We start from the raw sequence: 25,511 nt of genomic DNA, 5'->3' as shown, positions 1-25,511 counted from the left end.
ACTTCGAATCAACGGCGACCCAAGCTGAAACCAATATAGGTTGGCTGCAGGATAGGGGGGTGTGGCAGGATCCAATACCAACCACCAATGGTCAATAGACGTAAAGATAAGTGATAGTCTGGCGATGTCCCACGATCTGAACCAAAGAACGCTTTATATCGGTGTCCAGAGACCTGATCCGGAGATGTTCCGGAGTTTTCCTCTCTCTGGATTTGAACGAAACGAGTCTCAGTACACCAAGACGGGGCCCAAGTTGGTTAAAAGCGAAGAGGGACAAGTCGCGAACTAAGATACGGCTAATGAGAATGGCGGACGATGGAAAGACCGGCTTGTTGCATAGGACACTCGCGGGACTTACCGAATTGACAAAGAGTGAGGGGAGAAAAAAGACGAGGGACTAGATTCAGAGCTTCTGAGACCTTTCCCAATCTAATATGTAAAATCCACGGTTCGCACAGGCCCTATGGGAAATGAAGAGGAAATGACAATGTCAACAACAAACACCCAGAACCCAGGAGACGAAATATGAAAAAAGAAACGCCACCGGGAGGACAAGCTCATGAGCAGCGATCATTACTCTCCAATCGCACGCCTTCCTAACGGTTTGGACTCCGATGGGCACGACCTCTTCCTTTCTGGGGAAGCAAGGAGCCCGTGGGAGATGAAAGGGGAGATGTCGATGCAAGGCACCAGCACCAACCACCAGCACCGGAGAGGCGAGAGAACAAGAGAAACAAGAGTAGCCCGTGGCAGAGGGAGAAAAGGGAAATTAGCACTAACCTTTTTAGCAGGCAGACGAAGGGATTCTGGTCGAATTGGGTTTCTCAGAAGAAGATGGTGCTTTCAACCGAGACAGAGACTCAGATCAATGATCTCCTGTCGCAGGAGAAGACCCCAGATGTTAATCCTTTTTCGAAATGGATTTACACAGAGACTCAGATTGACGATGAGGTTGACGAGGGGAAGGATCTGCCAGTTACACCTCCGACTGAGTGGGCAAACGGCTCTGCGGAGAGGGTTATGAGGGCAACAAACGCCGCGATCAGGAGTCCAACTCGGTTTCGTTTCACGTTCTCTTTTATTCAATTAATTCCTGTTGGTCGAAACGGATAGGAAAACGAGGGAGTTCTTCTTGAATTTCTTTTTTTCGTCCAGCGATCAACGACGGCAGTGTGGAAGCATCCGATGAATTAGGTATTATCAGGACGGGTATACCACAGTAAGTATACCAAGACAGCGTTTCAGAAATTGTCTTTTTTTTATATAACCTCCTTCTATTCCTTTTTTGTTTTGGTGTTCGTTTTATTAATCGTCGGACTTCGTTTCAGCGTTTTTTTTTTTTTTTCGTGATACTCTTCGTTTTCTCCACCGGGTGTCTCTTGGTTCTTGCTTTCAACGATCCAACGTAGCGAGCGTGATGGATAATCAGCGACGATAGCAACAAGCGAATGTAGCAGCGAGTGTAAGCTAGCAAACAAAGGCGAAAGGAGGAAAGCGAAAGTGATGAGACGTTCAAAGCGTCATCACAGGCGATGGGGAAATGAAAGGTTAAAGAATAAGTAGGAGGAAGAGGAGAGGAAGAGTGAACCCGAGACCCTGGAAGAGATGGGAGTAAGACAGAAGGGAAAAAAAGAGGAGCACACCGGGGTAGAAATAGAATTAGAAGAAATAGAAGTAGTAGAAGACGGAAGAAGAAAAGAAGCTGGGACTGAGTGGAGTGGCGGGGGATGTGCTCTCGAGATGGAGGACATGTATTTATTATACTAGAGCACCTTGTAGTCTTACTACACTTCTTAGTACCAGTAGTCACAGTAGGGACCAGGGACTAGTCGGAACGGATGGGGTCATTTTTCTATCCAAAATGCCTGTACATAATTTTTTTTCAGGTTCAGGTTTATTTTTATTCTGTACAAGCAAAAGAAAGAGAGGCTGTGATTGGAGTAGCCAGAAAGAGTCAAGGACTTTTAGCTTGGGTTCACCTTTTGGGGTGCTATGTATGTATTCCTTTTTTAGAAATCGAGGAGCCGTTATCCAACACCAACGATACCAGCATCAATACCAGCATCATCCAATGTCAGCCTTGATTTCTCCCTTTCTTATTCTTTTTCTTTCTCTCCCCTGTCAATTATGATTATTGTGACGATAGTACTTTATAATCAGCATTATTCTCCCTCTTATTAGTTCTTCAGCATGGGATGATGCGCTGGGACGCTGGGATGCAAAAACAAAACCGAGGGGTGGGCGTATTGCAATACGATCAAAAATACCGGCAACCGGCCAAAAGTACACCCGACCGTCCGAATATCAGGCTTAGCGTCGGAGATGGCATCGAAAGCGTGAAAAAAAAAAATGTGCACCGCCTCTATTTCTCGCTCTGTTTGTTTTTTGTCAGGCCCACATGACCTCCAGTCTCCGAAAGCCAATAACAGTTCCTTCCGCGCTAGATTCAAAACCCCCGGTCCGACGCACCCTGGTTTGTCGTCCCACTCGGTCTCGTGGAGTGGGAGGCCTACTTTCCAGAAATGAGTAGTTATGGACACCGTACGGAGGGCTTAGCACTAGTACCGGATCTCCCGTAAAGGACTCTCAGTAGGGCGCTTGGAACCGAGTCACCTTCAAGCTCCGTGGAGACATCCACCACGTCCCATGCTGTGCTGTCAGGCTGAAGTCATGATATCTTCCAATTGAGCAGTTCGATTGTCCCGGGTACTGCATGCAGTCCACTTAACAGAGTATGTACAGATACTATAATGTACATTTGGTACTTTACACGAGTCATCCACGATAACACCACTCATATCTTACCCTCCGTACTATGTTCTCTCAAGTCCGGAACCAATTATGTCACCGATCTATGATAAGCGGGTGATCTCAAGAAGCTGTTAAACATAGCAACCACCAGTACTCCGTAGTCTGCCTGACTCCGGGCAACCCTGATTAGCCCTTCCAGCAACCGGCTCGGTGCTGCTCTCACGGGCCAATGCAAGGGCCACGCGCTACCATTGGTTCACGAGAGAGCTGAGTGGATTATTTTTCTCCTCCCCACTCTACCGCACTAAATTCAATCGGGAATAGCTGAAGAAGAAGAATCCTCCGTATGTACCAGCCTCCCTCCAGCCAATCACCACCTTGCCTGTTTCCGGAAGATTGTTCTGTATTCTATTTATACGAAAACGAGTCCGCTTTTTGTTTTCTTGGGTCACACGAAAGAGTTACAAATCGGAGTGGCAGGTTGAGTAAGGACAAGGCATGTAATATGACGGTGGCTGTCAGGCTCGTGTCTGAGGTGAGATGAGGCTTGACTCGGTACAGGGCTGGAGCTGAATATCACCGACAAAGTAATCTGTACGATAATCAGCATAACAGGTCTGCATTGCATCTGATGTTAGGCTGAGCATAGGGTTATCAGTGCAGTGGGCCAGGATCACCATTGATCGGGATCAACATCATTTTGTGCGACCTTTGTGGGAGCTGTAAGGTGGCAGTAATTCACCGCTTTTACGAGATCATCGCCATTCCACTTTCTGCCCATTATCCCCATTCTTTCTACAAGATAGATATTCTCTCCTTTCAATCATCGGCCAGGAATAGGAGAAAATTCGGCGACCGCCAGGCCAACTGGTGTCAAATACAACAAATCATCACTGTTTCTCTCCAAAGGACTTCAAGTATCCTAACCTCGGTTTCAACAAACGAGTTGTTTTAGCACTGTTATGCCATTCCGCAGTTTCAACCAGGGAGTCGGACATATCATGGATATACTACGGAGTATAAATTCCTCATCATGGACGCTAGATTAATCATGGTACACATATGAAGCAGCCGTAGTACGGAGTACATTTTTCTCGAATAATCTATAACTCGCACAGAGTACGGGGGTATACTCCCCCATTCTATCTGGATAAAGAGCTATGCTAGTTCCATGCTCATCTATTCCTAACACACACATCTAACAACTGCCCCGCGGGTACCATGTTTCGAACCTCCGATGTAATTCCGGTCGACCCTTTTTTTTTGCTTCAGAATTAGTTGACCGGCTTTTCCCCGTGCGGTATTTTTCTGCCGTCGCAGCCTCAGTCCGCCAAAAGAAAAAATAAAAATAAAAATAAATAGAAAAAAAGAAAGAGAAAAAGAAAAAGAAACATACGACCTTACGGCGCTTGTTCTGCATGTAATTTATTTAACCTCATCATTCGGGTAAATGCCGTCTAGCGCTGTTGTGTATAAAAATAGCCCGTGAAAAATAAACGAGCAAACGAGCGTAGGAACCTAGCCGAGGAACGGTTCAACGCGATAACAGAGTTTACTTTCTGACACCACATGAGAGTATTGGCTCCATTGACGTCAATGTTTACCCATTATTCTGTGGTCTCATTTTCATACCAAATCTCGCAAGGGACGGGGCAGACTGCAGAATCGTCGACCACCCTCAGTGCACGACACATGTAGTCCCCTTACAGACCGGAACTACGGACCGCACAAGGCCACAGATATTCAATAAGATTTTGCATATGACTACTGCAGCGTACAAGTGCGTACTAAGGAAAATATTAGCCGAGTCAATTCCTCCATCGAACCGCACATGTTTCACTTCCTCCCAATCCCCCCAATCAACATCCTCCCCTCACCACTGATCTGCCAGATCATCGCAGCACCGGTTTGGCACCCACTTTACAGTGTGCAAGTCTACGGGCAACGCTCCCTGATATTCCTATGAACTATGCACTCTGTAGGACGCTGGTTGGTCCTTGCATCCCGGTGGGATGAAACAAGCCAGAAGCCTACTTTGTTAGAAGAGCAGTTGTTATTGGTCAATTCGATCATGTGCTCAATATTAGGGTTAGTTCTTTCGTTTTTTTCGGTAAATTAGTTCCCCGTTCTACGAGACTCAATTCTCCCCATTTTGTTGGTTTAAGTTTGGAGCTATGATAATTGGCGTGTTTTGGTGCGGTGCGGTGTGCAGGCCAAGGGAACGGGGACTGGAGTTACTCTACTTTCGGTAAATGGAATGAGAATTCAACGTTAATTGCCCATATTCATACAGGCCACATGGTACTGTGGCATAGCCGGTCGGACCAGCTGTTGATCGGCCCTTTAAATACATAGGAAAGTCGATCGGAGTACGCCGTATACCATGACTGTTCTACATTTTGTACACAAATCAAGCAAGGCCATTGGCTGCCGGTAAAGATACAAAGTGACGTTTCTCCATGCCAATCCTTCTAGTAAGATAAATTTAAAGAATAAACTATCCATAAGGACTGTTAGCGTTCCCACACTCAGCTGGCCATGGTCAGATTGATAAGTGAGAAAACGCTTAAAATAACGTCTTCCTGATCTATGGCCTGTCAAAAACGTTAGACTACTGCATTTTCATCTTTCCAGCTCGTGTGAGCCAATATGATAGCTTGGCGTTGACTTATCACACCGTTAGTTGTCCATAGTAGAGCACACACCAACGGAGTACTCCGTACAGCTTTACCCTCGGGTATACACCACAGAACAACAAAACATGAAACACAAAGCACAAAGAATTAGAATTATCGGAGTGCCTCTTAAAAATGGTATCTCAATTCCGAGTTTCCATTCGGACAAATCATTGTTCTGGTAAAGTGCTGTGGGAGCGTTGCTGTACAGCCTACCGGTGTGGCTAAGCAAGCCGTGCTGTGAACTCCGTAGTGCACGACCCGGCTCGGTGCCGAACCCTAACCACCAACTCCAGTTCGGCAGTCGACTATATACCAATCTGGCATATAACTGTACTTTACATGCCATACTATCCTATGAATAAAATGATAGAACTCCTAGTGTATAATAGAAGCTTAGAAGAACCTCGTGTCGTGTCCATTATACCTACTTTACTAAGTCCCCCTAATCACTTACCTACCCTGCACACAATCATTCGACACCACTAACGCTACCCTTAACATCAATTCAATAATCAGCAAGAAATCAATCTACAATACCCTTCAAAGCCCAGAACAGAAGCACCCCATTCCAAACAAACTCTTTAGCATGGCTAATGTTAGCTAAGCCCCCCAGGGTGGAACCATAGCGTCATTGGCCGAAAAGCGACGGTGGCGGAGTCTGCCCTAAAGCTCAGGGTCCCATGACAGCCGTGCCGACCAGAAACGTAGCCAGTCGTCAGTCATTTCTCATGCTACTAGTGCAAGCTATTATTCATGCTCATGCCTTGTAGGGTAAAAGGGCTGCTGGTTTGGCGCCCGGGACCGCCGAAATACTGCGCTTGCACGAATGTGGCAGCCGTCCGAGGACTTCACCAGCCTGGTGTATTCCGTACTTACGGTCCCCTTGTACCCCCTGTACCGGGGAGTATTATGGAGTCTCCTTTCCCTATTAGGTGCCCGTGCGGAGGGCTCATGGCTGGCTGAACTCCATCCAGAGTCGATACCTGAATGGGTAATTGTGACGATTGGGGGTTCACCGATTGACAACGTTTTGTATAGATTCAACGGTTATCTTTGAGTCTCTAGAATCCGTAATACCATCCCATTTGTTTTGCAACTCTCTATAATTAGTATTGGCTGTCAGTTTCTCCTGGAGAAGAATTGCAGCACGGAGTGCACTTGCCAGATGTCATGATCTTCAGGAAGAACGGAACACATTCATTCGCCATATGCAAATAGTGCGAATAATCCATAGTTAAAATCAAGACAAAGCGAGTGACAATTGATAGAATGAGACAAAAATGAGACATCAAAAGATAGCAGCACTTTCCTCGACCGTTCGTCTGTAGCACAATGGAAACAACTTCCCCCAAAACTCGTATACACCAGGATCTTTCTCCTTCTCCGCGACCAACCACCGAGCAAACACACACTCCGTCTGAAATGGATCCTCACTTCGAAACTCGACAACCTTGGTCAGTATGGTCAGCATGATAAAAAGCATGATGACAAAGTGATGACAAGTAATATTCTTACCTCCCAGTACTTTTGCAACGCAAAGTAATACTTCGCTGACAGTCCAAAATTCCTCCGCAGCCTCTCCTTTTGAATCCTCTTCGCCGCAGTCCTGTACACCCTCGTCAACGTCTCATAATCCAACGATTCGATCTCCTCAACCGCGTATCCCCCCGGTAGCACTCGATGACACCGCGCGAACACAACCTCGATGAGAAGGGTGAGGATATCCGCTTGCCAGGTCGTGAGAAAGTCGTGCTGCATGGTGCTCATGTGTCGTTGGAGCTTCATAAGATCAAGGTTAAGACGGATTGTGCTCGCGCGTAACTTGGACATCTTCTTCTCGAGGATCTGGTTGCTGCTGTAGAGTGCCCGTAGAGCTGCGGAGTATTTCTGAGCAACGTTAGTAGCCGGTCGCTTTGCTTGGTCGCTCCCAAATCTCAGGCGCAGGGTGTGAACAAACCTCGTCTGGCGATTTCTTGTCATCCTCTGCATTCGTGGTGCTTCCTTCGGTCTTCGGGAGGTAGTAGGACATGCCTGGTCCGTACAGTTTAACGAGGTCGGCCACCATTGTGGTGATGGATACAATATTGGATAGATGGTAATCGACTAGCCTATTCAATAATGATCGTGGAATAAAGCTGCAATGCTGTTAAAGATGCAATGCTGTCAAAAAGAGACAATGATGGATTACAGGAAGAATTGTTGCGTACAGTCATGGCAAGGAAATGGCACCCTTGGCAACACCGGTAGAAGGAAGGAGCGGCCAACCCTTCAATCCACCCGTTCCAGCATTGTACATGCTACTAAGAACAAGTAGTTTATATAACCAGCTATCACTATCAACACTTTACAGCTTACTGTCCGAACCAGACTTTCCAAATTCGATCACCAACTTTCCAAACTGTTTGCCCTGTTTCATATCCTCGAACAACGAGTCAAGAGCCGCGATATCATCCAACTCACTTTGCTGCACACGCGAAACCACCGGATAGATCTTGTTTGCTTTGACGAACTCGATCATCTCAGTGAATTCCTTACGAGAGCCCATCGTTGAACCACGAACGTCGATGTTCTTCAGGACGGCCTGCATCAAGAATGGCATCTTGGGAGAGATTGTCATTCCGTAAATGGAGATAACACCACCAGCCTAATAGTCGTCAGCGCGTATTTGTTACTATGCTGACTTTCGACTTACCTTGAGCAGTTTGGCACCCTTCTCGACCGCGTCGCCTCCAGCACCGTCGATAATGGCATCAAAAGAAGTCTTGCCAGCAGGAAGCATACCCAAGAGCTTCTTCTCCCATGCCTCCTCCTTATAATTTACACCTCCTTTGGCTCCCAATTCAACAGCCTTCTGAATTTTCTCCTCGCTCGAGCTCGTCACATAAACATCGGCACCACGGGCCACAGCAAAACGAAGGACCATCAGTGCAACACCACCACCGATTCCAGTGATCAACACCGCAGCGCCCTTGCCCGAGTTCCTCTCTCCAGCCTTGCTCACAAGTGCTCTCCATCCCGTCAACCCCGTCAATGGCAGGGCAGCCGCCTCCGCATCCGACAAATGCTCCGGTGCTTCTTCAAGCTCCGACTCTTCAATAACAACATAATCCTGCATTGTCCCATTACGATAGGTCTTAGTCCCTCCCAGGATTTTATATCCCTGCGGATCCTCCGGGCCATCAGGAGAATCCTTCCATCCCGTCCCTGGGTTCAAGATGACCCGCTTTCCTTGCCATTGGTTGGGGTTCGACACCTCGGGGCCTGTCGCGACCACGGTTCCCACACCGTCTGCGCCCATTGGGACGTCGAAGGTTATACCAGGGTAGAGATGTTGGCGAAGGAAAACGTCGCGGTGATTTAGCGATGCGGCGGTCATCTTCACAAGGACCTCCCGACCCTGCGGGGTTGGTTTGGGGAGGTTTTGGAGGGAGAGGGGGTAGTAGACTTGGCCCGGCTTGCCAGGCTTACCATCAATGGTGGAGATGAAGATTGCTTTGGACATTTTGCTTTCTGTGTTATCTGTTCAATTGTTGACTTGGGTGAAGTTATGTACGGAGGTTGAATTGCGACTGTCGGCGTGTGCGGGGTGTTGGCGCTGGATAATAGAACGAAGAGTATCAATTGATCAATTGCAATGAAAAATAATCAACAATAGTTGATATCACAAATGAAAATAATAAACAATTGATATGGTCGAGCAAAAAAAAAAATAAGGATGATGCTGAATGTGAGAATGCGGGGATATATAAACATCATCCGCACCGACCTCGGTACTTTAAAGATGGCATTTATAATCAGGTTATCAGCTGCTACGATACTCGAGGAAAACGAGAACCCAGTTTTAGCATTACTGCAAGATGACATTCTTTCTACTTTTTTACTTTAACTTAAAGCATAAAAAACCAATTCCCCTCATATCTCATAACAAAGAGAACTAACACCTCTTCCGAAAAGCCGGATGATCACGATACCACCAAGCCGGACTACAACACTCACAGGTCTCCTTCTCGCAATCCACATACACAGAGTCCGTATACTCTGACGATATGGTAGCAGTGTCGGAGCCGTCTTCACAGGGCTCGTCGAAGTGAGCACGAGCCTTCGTACGCGGGTAGTGCGGGTAGTGCGGATAGTGGTTGCTGGGATGGCACTGGTGGTAAGTGTCTGCAGCAGTTTTGGGAGTCTTCTTGGCTCGGGATTGGGTCGGTGGTGGGTAGTCGGGGCATTGGTGCTTGGTTGTGCGAGTAGTGGGTGCAGGCGCAGGCGCAGGAGCGGGTGGGTAGTAGTAGGTCTGGCAGGATGCGCAGGTGCAAGATGGTTCTGATACGTATGGAGCCTGTGACGGACAGTCGTACCCGGGATAGCAGAAATACGCGTGGGAGTGGTAGTGGATAGTCGATGGGGTGCTGCTTGCTGTCGAACATGTCGATGCAGAGGACGATGACGACGACGAGGGTGACTCTGATGGCAGGGTACAGGTCGAGGTCGTCGAAGTGGTAGTGGTATGCTCATTACCACAGCATAAAGAACAGCAGCAATCTTCTGTCTCAGTGTCCTCTGCGCTTTCGCAGCACGTCTCAGAGGAGCAGCAGTCAGGCTCCATGTGTTGATGATCAGGGCATTCATGGGTTTTGGATGTCGAATTCGACGTCGAGTGGGAATGGACCGCTTCTGCAGCTGAGTGACTGGGACAGCAGCTTGCAAGTGTGCTGGGAGAATAGGGCTCTGGACCGGTGTAGACAGGTCTGATCTGGTTTTCGCGGAAGGGTCTGCCTTCCCAGTACCAGGCGAAGGGGATGAATTTCTCGCGTCTCATTTTGGTGACCTTTCCAGAGCGCTTCTGATTATACTTGAAACGAGGGCAACGAGCGATAACAGACAGTAAGTTGCTTGTGTAGGTCTATTCTGAGAGGGGAAAGAGCTAGTAGAAATAGCCATGATGGAGGGGTACCCGGAGCCTGATGTTTGAATCATTGTAGTACGGTGAGCGTTGAATGAATCAACCAGATAGTGCAGGCGCATACAATCAGCTTTCTTAGACATACAGAAGCTCTCTTTGACGTCTACAGACAGGGTGTCTACATGTATCCAAACGAACTATAGACTGGCCAATGACAGCACCAGGAAAATCATGACTAAGCAGATGCAGGGGCCACAATGGGCCATATAAAAACGAGTTTAATTTTGCTGCTTCTGCGAATTTCCAACAAAGACGGTGATGAGCTTTTTCTTTACCTCATTCTGATACCAGGGCATATAAAACACCATTTGTTGTTGTTTTGCGCCCTGGTAACTGAGGAGACATTTTTATCTGAGTCTTGTTGCGATTCTACGACAGTAAGACCTGTGCCCTGAATACTGGTCGGGCATATTGCCATTGGATAATGTCCCTGGCCTGGGCCTGAATGCAGGAAGATAGCCAACGAAAAGAAATAAACGGAGACAGACAGAGAGAGGGACAGGGTATTCACGGTGTTTAATCACAAACGGAGAATTTTTGCTTCTTCTATCTTCGCTGTCCGGCTGCCAACACGACACGTATGTAACCGGATACAAATCCACAACAGTACAGAGTAGACCTTATGGGAAAGACTCAAGCAACATCAATAAGTTGATATAAGTACGTATTCGCGAGTTACACTAGCAGATAATGTTCCATCATAATGCCAGAAGAATAAGTACGGAATATATCAATTTCATTGTGGTTTGTGCGCGTGAGTGTATCATCATGTATCGATGGCCGGTAATACCATAACATAACGAGCTGCAAACGGGCAAAGGTGGCCATTTGTTCCTGTAAAGTACCGTAAATTACCGTACATATACTGCCATATCACACCGCCTACCAAATGCGGCAAATTTTCTCATTGAGCAAACTTCAAGTCGTCGCCCGAAACGAACCTTCGAGCGCTTCTTTCATTCCTGATCGAATAAGTATTGCTTCTTTTGAATCCTAGCTGAAATTAGCCACTCCTGGACTCTGTTTTGGTAGTTTTAACCCAACTCCCAGCCTCCATATTCGCGTTTTTGCATCGCCGTAATTTTCCCATCTTTCCGGTGTCGGTTGTTCCCACATCCAAATCTCCTACGCAACCCTCTCTCTGACACCCACCACCTCCAATAACCACACCAAACCCATACCAACCTCTCAACGCAACGCCACGCTTTGCGCAACTCGACCTTTTCCACACTCTCTTTTAATTCTTCACGACGAGCTTGTCGGTGACTTGGCAGCTTTCTGTGTATTTTTACCAGCTCCCTTGTTATCACAATGCCCACGCCACTCCCTTCGAGTTTTGCTTCCGCCGCCGCTGGCAACGTCCACGACCCTAACAAACGAGGCGATGGAACTGCTGCTGGTGAATGGTACGCCTTTCTTTTTCTTCTCGTTCTGTTTTTATGGTTGCTATAATCCTTTACTGTATTTTTGTGCTGCATTGGCCGTTTCGAGCTGTGCTGGTTTATGCGGATTTTCTGCTTCATTGCTGCATGGTCTTGACCGAACTTTATTTATATCCTTGACCTCTCTAGTAACCTTGTTTCTGCTTGATACTCACATGCTATGTTACTTCTTAGGTCTCGGACTCGCATGAATGGAGCAACACAAACTTTCCGCCGTCCTTCAGTTGCTACAAACCCTTCTCAAAACCGGGATACCAGCCAAACCACCACTTCCGCTTCGACCCCAACTGTTGGTGCTTACGTTCCTCCACACATATCGTCGAATCCACAATCCAGTGGGCTACGCAACGGAATGGCCACTGGCGAGACTCGCTACTCCAAAGAGCAACTTCTCGAACTCTACAAATCCCAGCGGGAATCCGGTTCCTTGGCAAAGAACGTGACAGATTATTTTGTGGCCGACTGGGACCCCCATGTTGAGACGCCCAGCATGAACGGGGCCTGGGGAAAACGGGAGGACCAGAAGGACCCTCCGAACGGGCCCGAAATATGTTGGGATCATGGTGGACAGGTCGAACCGTTGGCGTTAATGACTATGACGGATGAGGAGAAAGAGGTTTGTTTTTCAGAAGCCACACTTGGTTTTCGAGTGAGAGAGCATCGTGCTGACTATTGGTAGTTATTCTCCGCGTCGGTTAACTCTCCCTTGAAGCCCCCGCCGTCGAACGCCCCCAAAGATAACCAGGTTGCCAGTACGGGTGGACGCAAATCGTCGGTCTCCTATAACCAGAACTTCAACACCTCTTCTCCAGGTTCTGCTCGACCAGGTCCCAGGAGAAGGGAGACTGGTGATTCTGCCGGTAATCCTATGTCCCCAACGCCCGGTGGTTCGCGCTTTTTCCGTGACGAGACCAACACCTCGACCCCGCCACCCTCTCTTCTACGCCGGAAAACCGATTTTCGAGAAAACAGTTCTAGGTTGGACGAGAGGGACAGCAAGGAAGGCGAGTCTGCCTCTCCTTTCAACTCATTGAAGCGCAGTTCCACCAATCCTTTGAGTGCGGGGCTCAGTGGGCCAAGCTCCCCGTGGGCGTCTGCGTCACAGAGTGCCAACTTTTCCCCAATGGGAGCATTTGGTGCTTTCTCTTTGGGCCCAGCACAATCAGCTCAGACCCCCACCACCGAGAAGAAAGGATTTGGTAGTCTGCGCGGTGAAAGTCGTTTGAAGGGCCTGTTCTCCAAGGACAGTTCGGAAGACATTGGAGCGTCTGTTAGAGAGAAACCGTCATTCAGTAGCTTGGAACGTCTGCCGGAAACCGAGGGGGACAAGGGTGCGCAGTCGCCTTGGGGGGAGACGGTCAGAACTCGTGCTGGCCGAAGCGAGACGAATCCGTTCTCCGATGAGCCTCGCAGTGGAAGTGCAGCGTTGGGTGGATCACAGGATCTGGAACCGGCTTCCCAGGCTGATCCTCTGGGATTTTCGGCTTTCGGAATGACCTCGAGTGTCCCCGGTTTTCGAGAACTGATACAGAGCCACGAGAATTCCCGTAACCCGACTCCCAGTCTTCTGCAAGGCCACGAACCGAGCAGCCCAACCAATACGAACCCGTACCAGAGCCCTCATGGCGATCGTCGAGGAGACGTGGAGGATATTGAGACGGATGGATCTGATATCCAGGCTTCTCAGCACCCTGGTCTTAGTGGATTTCGTGATTCGTCGAATCCGTTTGGCTCCATTCGTCGTGTGGGCTCGGGAATTGACCTACCCTCGATTGACCGCAGCCAGACGTCCAGTGTGGCGGGTAACCGAAGCTTCTCCAATCTAGGCGGTTTGGGTGGTCTTCCTACACTGGGTGGGACCTCCGGATGGCCTTCTAACCCGGCAGTTGGGACGCCTACGAGGGAGCGGTCTGCTTTCGCAAGCGGTTTTGGTGATCCTATTTTCGGCTCGATGGGCGGGGAGCTCCAGTCGCCCAGCCTGTCGACCTTGGGAGGCAGTGGTCTCTTCAGCCCGCATGCTGGAATCTCCGGTACAAGCAGTCTAGGCCGCTCCAGCAAGCTTGGATCCTTGTTCCCTGCGGCGATGCAGGACCAAATGCAGGGAGACCAGGGAGAGGATGGTCAGCAAGTCGATAAGGCCGGCCAAACCAACGTGCCCACTAGCACCTCGGCTTCCCAGACCCCAGTCTCCGCTGTTGGTTCGATTCCGTTGGCATCTCAAGAGGCGCCTCAGCCAAGCCAGACTCCCGGACAATCAGCCAGCAACCCCAGCTCGGTTCCCCCGGCTCAGCAGCGGACCATGGTCATGCCGGATCGTATGCGCTGGATTTACCGTGACCCGCAGGGCAACATTCAGGGTCCTTGGACTGGCCTGGAAATGCACGACTGGTTCAAGGCCGGATTTTTCAGCCCCGACTTGCAGATCAAGAAGCTTGAAGACCCGGAATTCGAGCCGTTGGCGCAGCTGGTGCGTCGCATTGGGAACTCGCGCGAACCGTTCCTGGTGCCCCAGATCGGTATTCCCCACGGACCTGATCCTAACGCTACTCCGTGGGCCGCTCCATCCGGCACTGCTCAACCACCTTTCCCCGGTAGTTTCCCAAGCTTTGGAACTACTTTAACCGCTGAGCAGCAGAATGCTCTGGAACGCAGGAAGCAGGAAGAGCAATATCTGATGGCCCGACAAAAGGAGCATCTCGCGCAGCAGCAGGCCTTGATGAAACAGATGCAGATTCAAGGCCTCCCCCATGGCGTGCCTCAGCCACTTCAACATCACTCGAGTGCTCACAGCCTTCACAGTCAGCCTAGTATTGGAAGCCTCACTTCGCCGATTGGCTTCCAGCCGTCGCCTATCCAGGCTCCTATGCAGCAACAGCCTCAGAATGCCCCCGGATTCTTTGGACAGAATATACTACCCAATCTTGGCCCGCAAATGCTTGGCACTGACTTGGTCAACAGCCAGGATCAGCTCCCGGCTCTTCTGGACCGATTGAACGTGAGCCGACCTGATCCGTTTGCGTTTGGAAGCCCAGCATTCGCTGCACGTCAGCCAGAGAACCTGTTGCACCAGCAGCAAGTCGCAAGCATGCTCCAAGATCGGACTCAGTTGCAGCAGGAGCAGGAACAATTTGACAGTGCGCAGGGTGACAGCTTGTTCGACCAGCAGGCTCGCGAGGAGCGACTCCGTCAATTCCACTCTTTGAGATCGCAGGAGGGTGAATTCGGCATGCGAACTGCGGAAGGCCTCCCCACTCACCCCACCACCCAGCAGAATGAGTCTGAACAGGATGAACCTTCCCAGGAAATCCCCGCCGCGGAGCCCCAGGCCAGTGAGGCTACTACGGCTACTACGACTACTGCTACCACGACTACCACGACTACTCAGGAGCCTCTCACACTTTCTCAACAGGTTCAGAAGGCTGCGTCTGCCCAGAAACAACAGCTAGAGGAAGAGCAGAAGATGCAGGAAGAGGAGCAGAGCCAGCATGAGCAGGAGGAACAACATGCTCCTCGCGAATCCGTATGGAACAAGAACGATAGCGGCTTGCCTCGTCCATTCCCTCCCCCTCCGTCTGCCTCGCCTCTCCCGGCCCCTGCTGCTCAACGTAACCGCCAGAATGTTGCTGAATCTCTGGCTGCCAACTCGCGTTCTCAGACCCAGACTCCCGTGGAGCCTCCGACTACTTCCATTGCTCCATGGGCCAAGGATGCCAACGAGCTACCCAAGGGTCCTTCTTTGAAGGAGATTCAGGAGGCCGAGGCTCGCAGCGCTGCCCAGAGAGAAGAGATGGCGGCTGCCGCTCGTCGCGCTCAACTGCTCGCAGAGCAAGAACGTATCAGCCAGGCTGCCCAGGCTCAGAGCCCCGGCTTGCCGTCGACTGCCAACTGGGCCAGTGCCGGATCCCCTGCAACCCCGACCTCGACTACTTCTGTGTGGAACAACAAGGGCCAGACTGCTCCCACTGGTGCCAAGAAGACTCTCGCTCAGATCCAGAAGGAAGAGGAAGCCCGTAAGCAGCGCATGGCTAACGCTGCCGCTACCGCTTCTGCGCAGACTGCAGCTGCCAGCCCCCCTGCTGCGGCCGGTGTTGGAAAGCGATATGCGGATCTCGCCAGCAAGACCCCAGCTCCTGCTCAGACGGTCTCCGTGGGCACGGGTGCATGGACCACGGTCGGTGCTGGTGGCAAGGTCAAGGCACCACCTGCCCCGACCCCTGCTGCCCCCAGTCCCGTGGCGGCAAAGCCCAAGCCAGCTGTCGCACCGTCTCCTCGGACCATTAGTGTGAACACTGCACCTACTGCCTCCCCTCCGAATCCGAACCGTGCTCTGGAGGAGTTCACCAAGTGGGCTAAGTTGGCCCTGGGCAAGGGCTTGAACAGCAACATCAATGGTAGGTTTTCCTCCTCACTTCTATCTGGTTATTCCTTACGCTAACGAACGATTTTAGTCGACGACTTTGTTCAGCAACTGCTGTTTTTGCCCGCAGAGGCAGAGATCATCTCGGACTCGGTTTACGCCAACTCTCCTACTCTGGACGGCCGTCGTTTCGCCGAGGAATTCATTCGACGTCGCAAGCTTGCGGACAAGGGTATTGTCGACCCTGTGTCAGCCAGTGCCTACGCTGATCAGAAGAACGGTGGTGGCTGGAGCGAGGTGGCTAAGAAGGGATCGTCGTCGTCGTCGTCGCACGTGAACAAGGAGGAGGAGAGCCCCAACGCGGCGTTCAAGGTAGTTGCTCCTCGCAAGAAGGGCAAGAGGTAAATAGTGTCATGACAGTACTGTACAGAAGTCATGTCGGATTGATCTGTGAATATCTTGATATCTTACTTGAGCTAGTGTCAACATAGCTGTACTTGGTCATGCGATTTGTCAAAGTAGTCTCTAGGTGCGTTCTACGAGTTCACTTATAATAATACCTCGTAGGCATGAGGCTCTCTCAATGGGCGAAGACCCCAGAACTCCACACCGAGTATTTCTCCGCTCCGCCTGCAGCCGATTAGTACTTGTCCATCTTCAATATCTACATATTGTCATTGTAGCATATGATATTATTTCCAGTCATTTACTTTCACTGAGGGCACTCAAATGTAACAAGCCATGTCCTCCCCAACCCCCTTCGGAGCTCCCATGCTCAAATATTTTTCGTTCTCCCCCAACTTCAAAAACCTCAACCACGGCATGTCCTCCCATCATCCCAAGCCATAGTATACCAGTATAACTAACAATATACAAACAGGCTCCTTCGGCACACACCCCCTCCCCGTCCGAAACGCCCTACACAATCTCCAATCCGAAGCCGAATCCCGCCCAGACCCCTTCATTCGCCGCACCACACCGCGAGCTCTTGACTCATCGCGACAAGAGGTCGCTTTCCTACTCCACGTTCCCAAGAATGAAGTTGTGCTGGTAAAGAATGCGACGACGGGTGTGCATACTATCCTGCATAATCTGGGTTTGAAAAAGGGGGATGCGGTTGTGTACTTTGATACGGTGTATGGGGCTGTGGAGCGGATGTTGTTCTCGACTGTTGAGATGACGGGTGTGGCATTGAAGAAAGTCGAGTATCGACTGCCACTACATCCGGAGGAATTGGTTACTAAGTTTGTTGATGCCGTTCGTGCAGCAAGGGACGAAGGATTGAACGTCCGCGCCGCGGTCTTCGAAACTATCGTCAGCATGCCTGGCGTCCGTTTCCCGTTCGAATGGCTGGTTGAAGTATGTCGTGCGGAAGGCGTTTTGAGTCTTATTGACGGAGCACACGGCATCGGCCACATCCCGTTGGATCTCGGGACATTGCAACCAGACTTCTTCACCAGCAACTGCCACAAATGGCTCTACACCCCGCGCGGCTGTGCAGTCTTGTACGTTCCCCTCCGTCACCAGCATCTCATCCGCACGACTCTCCCGACATCCTGGGGGTATATCCCGGCTCCTGATTCCCCGAGCACTGGGACATCGACGATGCAAACGGCTGGTAATGGGAAATCGGCGTTTGAGAGTTTGTTTGAGTTTGTAGCTACGACGGATGATACGCCGTACCTGTGTATTCCGGCGGCGATGAAATTCCGCAGAGAAACCTGCGGCGGGGACGAGCGAATCTTCACATATCTCGAAGAGCTAGCCAACGAAGCTGCTGATATCGTTGCGGGAGAGCTAGGAACGGAAGTCATGCAGGAGCCCCGGATAAAGTATTGGAAGGAATCCCTGCTGAGGAAGTGTGGGATGACTACTGTCCGGTTGCCGATTCCTATCCAGGATGACACAGATCTTTCGCCTGATGCTGGGAAGAAACGTGTTTGCATGCCATTGCCCGCGGATGAAGTCCCGGGTGTTTGTCGGTGGATGCAGGATACACTAGTTGATGAGTATGACACGTTTTTGCCCATATTCCCGCATGGAGGGTGGCTTTGGACAAGATTGAGCGCGCAGGTGTATCTGGAGAAGAAGGATTTCGAATGGGTGGCTCCTATTCTGAAGGACTTGTGTGAGCGGGTTGGCAAGAAATCTCAACCCGAAGCCAAGCTATAGGCATACGTATATACACCATGCTATATATACAACCTAAGAACGATGATAGACTTGTCTTCCCCCAAAATACGTCTCATATACAACCGCTTCCAACAGCTTTTCTTTCTCCCACTGCATATCCCAAACGACAAAGTCCGCCTTCTTCCCTTCCCCCAAGGTCCCAATGAACCCGTCCGCAAACGTCGAGTACGCACTCCCCGCCGTTCCCGCAGAAACAGCTTCTCCTAACCCCAGCGCAAAATGCTCGTTCACTTTCGTTTCGTACTCCGGTTCCCTTGCTGACCGCCGTGTGGTTGCTGTATACACATTCTTTAGCGGCCAATGCGGTGCTGTTGGTGAATCGGTTCCGATCGCCAACGGCGCGTGATGGTCCAGGAACTCCTTGTATGCGAACGCACGCTGTAATCTAGTGGGACCAAGGAGCGCAGACCACGCGCGGAGAATAGCAGGGTCCGCATGCACAGGCTGTACAGACGCCGTGATACCCACATCACCCAACCTCTTCGCATCCTCCGGCGCCGTAAGCTCGAGATGTTCGATGCGGTGGCGGCGACCTGGCGTGCCAACGGCCTCGAGTGTATCAATGGCTAGTTTCACGGTTGCATCGCCAATAGCATGCAGGGCACACTGGAGACCTGCTGCATCGGCTTTTTCAACGACTTTACGGAGAGCATCCGAAGCCCAGACCGTTTCTGCATTAGCACCGTTCGTGGAGTATGGCTCGAGTAAAGACGCAGTGCACGCATCGACGACACCATCACAGATGAGTTTTATACCAACGATACGGAAATCAGGCGATGTGCTGCTGTTATACTGTCTATGCAGATCAATCGCCCTATCCACCTGGGCCAGATTCTCCTCATCCGTCTTGCACGGCGTGATAATCCAGTATGCAGCCATACGAATCGGCACGTCTTCCTGCTCGCGGAGAACACGCATAGCCTCCCATATTGTATGGTCAGTCGCCATCTCCGTTATCCCTGTGTACCCCGCTGCATTATACGCTTCCACCGCGTCACGAATGTACCCCACGCGCTCATCCACAGTCGCAACACGGGCTACATGCGGCCACGCGATATTCACATTCGCAGCCTCGCTCAACAATCCATTCGGCTTCCCTGTTTCAGGGTCACGACTTATCTCCCCGCCCTCGGGGTCCGGTGTGTTCTCGTCAACGCCCAATTCCTTCAGCGCGGCGGTATTGCACCATGTCGAATGCAGGTCCTTCGAGTCGATGAAGATTGGGCGTCGCTGTGGGTCAAGGTCGTCGATCATGCTTGCGAGAGCAATGCCGTTGGTCATGGGGTGCATCCAGCCGCGGCAGAAGAGGCGTTTGGCGGAGGGGTTTTGCTGCGCGGCTGATTTGATGGTGGTGCGAATGTCGGTTAGGTTTTTGCAGGATTCGAGGTCGATTTTGGAGAGGCTGGCGCCGAAGAAGAGGAGGTGCATGTGTCTTTAATTTGTTAGGTTGGTGTGTTTATGATGGGAGGGGGAGGGGGATGCACCCATCGATGAAGCCGGGGAGGATGATTCTTCCTTCTAGGTTGACTTTTTTCGTTTTTGTGTTTTCCATGGTCTTGACGATGAAGAGGTTATCGTCATTTCCCACGTAGACGACGAGATCGTTCTCGACGACTAGGCAGGTTGGGGCGGTCGATATGTCCTGTTGTCGATTGCCGGTGACGATGACCCCGTTGTGGTAGACTGTCTTCATTTTGCTATTCTTTTCTAGGCTTGTCCCTTGAAGTGATCGGATTGGGGCCAATTGAATTTGTCAATTGCGAAAGCAAAGGGGAGTCGTGTGAGGAGTCGTAGAAATGTGGGGTTTATCTTATCTCCATCTGATAGTCCTTGGCATAAACTCTGACAGAAATACCTCTTCGTAGCAGCAAAGAAAACGGCTGTCGTCAATCATAATACATACAGCATAACAATCTGGACATCCAGTCTATCAAGCAAAAAATCTCTGCATGTCGCGCACTCATCTAATCCTGACAGAATCCTAACTTCCACCAAAATGGTTTCTCAACCACTCTGCAAGTCCTCCCCCACCGGGTTGGCCCTGCCCTTGTCCCTGTCCACTAGCACGCCGTCCTCCGCTATCGTAGCTGGATGACCAGCGCCGTCCGCTTTGTCCGGGAATAGCACTACTAGAACGGCGCGAGGCTTCGGGGCTGTCATTAACTGGCACTGGGTTCTCTCGACTTCCTTCCCTGTGTGAGGTTAGCATGCTGTATTCCAATCGTAAGATGTAGACTCACTGCGCAGGCGCGTCAATACTTCGTCGACAATGAGGACATGTGTTGTGCTGAGTCAACCACATTTCGATGCAGTTATAGTGGAACCAATGCTTGCACGGGAGTACGGTCACTTCCGTCCCCAACTCCACCGGATCCATACAAATCGAACACTCCGCCTTTCCATCATTACCCAGCATGTCCCGGTCAACAGGCTTCTTCGGTAGATTCTGAATGGAGCTCTGGGACGCAGGCGGGGGTCCATTGCTGCCCGCATTTTGTCCGACCAATTGCGATATTACCCGGTCCAGCTCTTCCTGTGAGTAAACAGCGTCACCGTGTCGGTCAAAGTTCAATAGACTCGATAACATGGCCAACGGATTCGGTCCTGTCATGACACGGACTCCGCTTCCGCCCCCAGCCCTCTGTCCTCCTTGACCAAAGTCTTGCTGAAAGAGTTCAAGAATACTACCAGAGTTAGTAGATGGAACATCAACATAAGCAATAATAGGAAAAGCAACATACTCTCCCAACGTCCCCAACGGCGGCGCCATTGGCTGCGGACGATCTGCATTCCTCGGGAACAACCTCGAAGGACCAAAATCATCTGGCTCACCAGGGGCCCGTTCTTCAGGATCCGGAAAGTCATCATGCTGAGGTCGTGTGGGCGTAGCTCCTGCCTGTCTCGACGACTCCCGACCTAGACCTTGACCCTGACCCTGACCCTGCTGGCGATAGGTATCGGCGAGGCCATGGAAGATTGTATCCAACCGGCGCACCATCGGCATCAAGGGATCACCAAATTCATCCATCCCATATCCAGCTGAGCGTGGAGGACCACCGAAGCCACCACCGCCACCAAAACCTCCGCTTCCGTTGAATGTCGTGCTCGAGAAGGTGAACCGGCCATCTGGCGATCTGTATGCACGGTGGGCGAACCCGGGACTCGAACCGAAGCCATGCGTATCGTAGTCGTCATCGTCGTCGCCGTGCGCCCACGGGTTATGATTTGCAAAGGGATTGATCGGAGGGAATGTTCTTTCCCGACGTGGTGAGGCTGGTGGTGGGGCAGCATGGCCGGGTGGTTCTTCGGTGTCTGGAGGGATTTCGATCTGATTGAGTCATAGTTAGCTTGTATTCCCACCGCTTGCTCTTGGCTTTAAAAACGTACTATTTCAGTAAAATCTGAACCGCAATGTTGGCACTGCAGGTCATCCTCAGAACGCCGGAGCCAGACCCCGCCACATTGATGGCAGAACATTCGATCTCCGTTCTCCATGGCGAAAGCTTGAGAATTCAGTTGTGGTCAAATATAGTAAAGTGGAAAGAAGAAGAGCGTTTGAAGGTATCGCGATAATATCGAGGAATGATGATAAGAGCATACAACGCAGACAATCTCCGTAGACGCAATCTTATTAGCAGAAGAGGGTTGCAGTCATTGTCTCGGGACAACGCATCCAAGGGCCCAAACGAGGAGTAAAAGTAGTTAACTCATTCTGCTGACTGGCAAATACTCAGATAGAAACGGAATAAACGGTCACAGAGAGAATAAGGCGAGCTGAAATGAGGCGAGAGAAAGCGGAATCGGCTAACGACTCGATTGGATGACGTACCCACGATGCAGTCGGAGTACGGAGAATGTACCAAAAAACAGTATTATGAATGATTCACGTCCACTGTACTATAGATGTAGACGTAGAATACGGAAGAAATCCCTAGGCATTGGTGTATTCACAACGCATATCATGACTCATCAGGTAAACAAACTGGTAACCGGCAGTGAAGCGAAAGCGAAAGAAAGCAACAAAAAAAAAAAAAAACGCCGGTCGAATATGCTGGACCAAATCCCAAACAAACAAAGCCACTACTATATACAACGCTTCCCTCTTTCCTATATGTACTGAAGAGGTAGAAGTTCACCGTCTCTTAGCCCCCTTGAAAATCATACCCCCAACCACACCAGCAGCAAGCGCCAAACCACCCACGATCGCAATTCCCACCAATCCCTCCTTGGACACCTTGTCATCGATAAGCTGCCCCAGACTAGCCGCTTGCATGTTCGCCGGTTCCTTGTCCAGGAGCAGGTCATTGTAGCGTCGGGCCTCGCCGTAGTTGCCGAGCTTGAAGTTTCCGAGAGCAAGGTAGTAGAGACATTCTCTGCGACGTTCAGGGGCGGCGCGGAAGATTTCAGAGAGGAGACGGACGCCTTCTTGTTGGTCGTAGCGAGCGTTGGATTTGATTAGGCCCTATGGTGGGGTAGAGGTGGTCAGCATGCCATGTCATTTGAGGAAAGAGCATATGTAGTAGTCGCCCATAACACAAGTGAGACCTGGTGATGATCATACCCAAGCATAGTTGAATTTAGTCTGGATTCCAACGTAGTCCCCCTCCTTCTCGTACTGTGCCCGTAAGACCTGAAGCTCCGCTGGCTTCAACGGGCTGAAGACACGTTAGTTCATAAACCGGATTAGAGGATCTTATGGACGGCAACTTGAATGGATGCATCATACTGACCTTTCGGCATCAGCAGCATCTGCAAGGAAACCAAGTCAGCATGCAATCAACGCAGGAGCAGCAATATGTAGCGGGCACATACATGGTAGGTTGGACATTCTGTGACTAACACTTGCACTTGAGCAGTACAGTATACAAATAAAATAGAAATTCTTGAATAGACCTCTTCAAACGAAGAAACCCGGTCAGAAGGATGGCAGATGAAGAAACAAAACCGCGTGTGTTGATCCTCGTGCTTTTCGTCACTTGCGGAGGGCCAACATGTGGCGGTGCAGGGTCCGTGGCGCTGTGGCTGTTGCTCCTCCAACCTAAACGTCAACAAAATAACAAACCATCGCCGACCACCATCAACGCAGACCATTTGTTACTGAACGAATCGACTAGGGCCAAAATGCTTCTCGATGAGGACCCCTCTACTGTGCGTATTGTAAACTTTATGACATGAGAAAAAAAAAAAAAACTAACAAATCGGTAGCTCATCCACCACACAATCGGCAACTTCAACATCCACCCCGACAAACAAGCCGTAACGCGCATCAACGATTCCCTCTCTACCCTCCAACAATCCCGCGAACTGCGCTCCCGTGAAGCCGAATCCGTCCTCCGCAAGCTCTCCCGCAACCTCAACTCCCTAAACGCGCAACATGAAGAAGCCGTAAGCGCGCACGACTCGGGGAGGCATGCGCAGGACATTGTCGAGCTAGACACGAAGAAATTCCGAATTGCAAAGGCGGCGTCAGAACTAGAGATTGAAAGCGAGAGACTGGAGAGTGAGTTGGAGATTTTGAAGGAAAGGTTGGCAGATTTGGAGGCGCAGGGACTAGAGGGGGATGAGGGTACGAGGAGAGAGCGGGAAGCCGATGATGCTACGATGTGAGTTCCTCATCTGCTTTTTTTTTAACTGACATATGCTGAGTATGACAGTCTTCGTCTCAAGATCTACCGTTCTCTGGGCATCGACATTGAACCGGACGAGGCCGGAAACTTCACCAAGGCCGTTATTCGCAACAGTCGGAAGGGTGATGTGCACGTGGTTAATGTCGACTCGAAGTTCTCACGATTTTTCTACTCCAACTACTTCTGGGGGACTATGCAGGGATAAGTGTCGGGTTGGCGTTTGGGATAAGGCGTTCAGCATATGGAAATTGGTGGCTATGTTATGTCTACGATAAGTTATATACCCTTAAGGATGAATCAATAAGGTGCAGTGCAAGAACCTACATCCAAAAGCAGCTACGGGAACGTGGCGATTTTATGATCGGTTTCACTCTTTTTGAACAGACTCGTTCTCCCTCACGAGTTGCAGCACCCTTTCTCTGTCTTCATCAGACAGCATACTGCACGTCCCCGTAACCCCCGTGGTCCCGAACAGGGGTTTCTCTTCGGGATACAGCTTCTCTACAATATCCAACAGAGCCAACTTGCGACTCTCCGGCATAGACCCATCCTTTCCCCACAACGCCATCCACCGATCCTCAAGCTCAGCCATATTCCTCTCCACCTCATCCATACCCGGAATCTCCTCACCATCGCACGTCAATGCAATACTCTTCGTAGTCGAACTAGGCTCAGACGAAAACTGCACCTCAACCCCCAATCCCCCCAAGCCCATCTCCTCCCCCTTCGCATTCCACAACGCCTGCAGCAAAGTTCCCCGCTCCTTCTCAACCATCATCCACATAACCGGATACGGACTCCTCGCCATCGCATCTCTTACTCCTTTCGTCGCCTCGCGCGTGCCCACCAATACACCCAATTTCCCTCCCGCTCCCCCGCCACCATCCACCGGCGACGACCGAAGATTAAACGACCCCTCCAACTCCCGCACAAAATTCGGACCCAATTTAGTCTTCAGCGCTTTACATTGCACAAACACGCGCAGCGGATGCTCATGTTTCGGCAAGTGCCAGGTTCCCACCAGATCAACACCCAGATCATCGCGCCCGCCGACGCGGTGCAGGGAGAAGGCGAAGCGGCGGAGGGCTTGTTGGACGGTGTATTCGTAGCGCATGCCTACGTAGGTTGTGCTGGATTCAGGCAGGGCAATTCGATCGGCGTAGGTGAGGAAGGAGGGGAGGTCATGGTGGTTTTGGGGGGGAGTGGGTGGTGGAGATGGGAGTTTGAAGAGGCGGCGGGTGAAGGGGGTGAAGGATGGTGTGTTATGGAGGATTGCGCATCGGGTGAATCGGCGAGGCTTTGGTTGTTCTTTTCTTGTTGAGAGGAGTGTGTTTCGTATTGGGCGAGTTGGGCGCATGGTGTCGAGTGGTTGAAGAGAAATTGATCACCGCCTGAGCTTTATTTTTATCTTTTCTCCGCATATATCTCCAACTACCTTTCACGAACCACCGCATCCTCAACTACATGAATAAACTAACCACTCACATCCAATTATCGTATCTA

General features: G+C 50.6%; 10 protein-coding genes across 10 annotated transcripts; 3 read left to right on the top strand and 7 right to left on the bottom strand.

Annotated features, from left to right (window-relative positions):
* Window positions 1–6,717: 6,717 nt before the first annotated feature.
* Window positions 6,718–7,494, bottom strand: ACHE_40768S (uncharacterized protein; the record flags this gene model as incomplete). Its single annotated transcript, XM_043279004.1, has 3 exons — window positions 6,718–6,879; window positions 6,945–7,316; window positions 7,387–7,494. The coding sequence occupies 3 exons, from the start codon at window positions 7,492–7,494 to the stop codon at window positions 6,718–6,720; spliced, it is 642 nt and encodes a 213-aa protein (XP_043136726.1).
* Window positions 7,495–7,773: 279 nt separating this feature from the next.
* Window positions 7,774–8,931, bottom strand: ACHE_40767S (putative alcohol dehydrogenase; the record flags this gene model as incomplete). The annotated part of the gene is made up of 2 exons (XM_043279003.1): window positions 7,774–8,073; window positions 8,122–8,931. 2 exons carry the CDS (start codon window positions 8,929–8,931, stop codon window positions 7,774–7,776), a joined length of 1,110 nt encoding a protein of 369 aa, XP_043136725.1.
* A 432-nt stretch (window positions 8,932–9,363) lies between these two features.
* On the bottom strand, window positions 9,364–10,245 carry ACHE_40766S (uncharacterized protein; the record flags this gene model as incomplete). Its single annotated transcript, XM_043279002.1, has 1 exon — window positions 9,364–10,245. One exon carries the CDS (start codon window positions 10,243–10,245, stop codon window positions 9,364–9,366), a length of 882 nt encoding a protein of 293 aa, XP_043136724.1.
* A 1,455-nt stretch (window positions 10,246–11,700) lies between these two features.
* On the top strand, window positions 11,701–16,593 carry ACHE_40765A (uncharacterized protein; the record flags this gene model as incomplete). The annotated part of the gene is made up of 4 exons (XM_043279001.1): window positions 11,701–11,795; window positions 12,006–12,447; window positions 12,511–16,222; window positions 16,280–16,593. The coding sequence occupies 4 exons, from the start codon at window positions 11,701–11,703 to the stop codon at window positions 16,591–16,593; spliced, it is 4,563 nt and encodes a 1,520-aa protein (XP_043136723.1).
* A 771-nt stretch (window positions 16,594–17,364) lies between these two features.
* ACHE_40764A (putative aminotransferase family protein (LolT)) lies at window positions 17,365–18,360 on the top strand (the record flags this gene model as incomplete). Its single annotated transcript, XM_043279000.1, has 1 exon — window positions 17,365–18,360. The coding sequence occupies one exon, from the start codon at window positions 17,365–17,367 to the stop codon at window positions 18,358–18,360; it is 996 nt and encodes a 331-aa protein (XP_043136722.1).
* A 33-nt stretch (window positions 18,361–18,393) lies between these two features.
* On the bottom strand, window positions 18,394–20,074 carry ACHE_40763S (amidohydrolase; the record flags this gene model as incomplete). The annotated part of the gene is made up of 2 exons (XM_043278999.1): window positions 18,394–19,813; window positions 19,866–20,074. The coding sequence occupies 2 exons, from the start codon at window positions 20,072–20,074 to the stop codon at window positions 18,394–18,396; spliced, it is 1,629 nt and encodes a 542-aa protein (XP_043136721.1).
* Window positions 20,075–20,362: 288 nt separating this feature from the next.
* ACHE_40762S (putative RING finger domain protein) lies at window positions 20,363–21,876 on the bottom strand (the record flags this gene model as incomplete). The annotated part of the gene is made up of 4 exons (XM_043278997.1): window positions 20,363–20,573; window positions 20,622–21,065; window positions 21,123–21,709; window positions 21,769–21,876. 4 exons carry the CDS (start codon window positions 21,874–21,876, stop codon window positions 20,363–20,365), a joined length of 1,350 nt encoding a protein of 449 aa, XP_043136720.1.
* A 637-nt stretch (window positions 21,877–22,513) lies between these two features.
* Window positions 22,514–23,209, bottom strand: FIS1 (mitochondrial fission 1 protein; the record flags this gene model as incomplete). The annotated part of the gene is made up of 4 exons (XM_043278996.1): window positions 22,514–22,843; window positions 22,943–23,036; window positions 23,112–23,130; window positions 23,194–23,209. 4 exons carry the CDS (start codon window positions 23,207–23,209, stop codon window positions 22,514–22,516), a joined length of 459 nt encoding a protein of 152 aa, XP_043136719.1.
* Window positions 23,210–23,304: 95 nt separating this feature from the next.
* On the top strand, window positions 23,305–24,213 carry SPC24 (kinetochore Spc24 family protein; the record flags this gene model as incomplete). The annotated part of the gene is made up of 3 exons (XM_043278995.1): window positions 23,305–23,529; window positions 23,587–23,984; window positions 24,036–24,213. The coding sequence occupies 3 exons, from the start codon at window positions 23,305–23,307 to the stop codon at window positions 24,211–24,213; spliced, it is 801 nt and encodes a 266-aa protein (XP_043136718.1).
* Window positions 24,214–24,375: 162 nt separating this feature from the next.
* ACHE_40759S (uncharacterized protein) lies at window positions 24,376–25,365 on the bottom strand (the record flags this gene model as incomplete). The annotated part of the gene is made up of 1 exon (XM_043278994.1): window positions 24,376–25,365. The coding sequence occupies one exon, from the start codon at window positions 25,363–25,365 to the stop codon at window positions 24,376–24,378; it is 990 nt and encodes a 329-aa protein (XP_043136717.1).
* Window positions 25,366–25,511: the final 146 nt, after the last annotated feature.

This window comes from Aspergillus chevalieri, chromosome 4, assembly GCF_016861735.1.
Source record: "Aspergillus chevalieri M1 DNA, chromosome 4, nearly complete sequence".
NCBI lineage: Eukaryota > Fungi > Ascomycota > Eurotiomycetes > Eurotiales > Aspergillaceae > Aspergillus > Aspergillus chevalieri.
The sequence above is the reverse complement of the archived record's forward strand: the minus strand, read 5'-3'. Positions and strand labels throughout refer to the sequence as shown.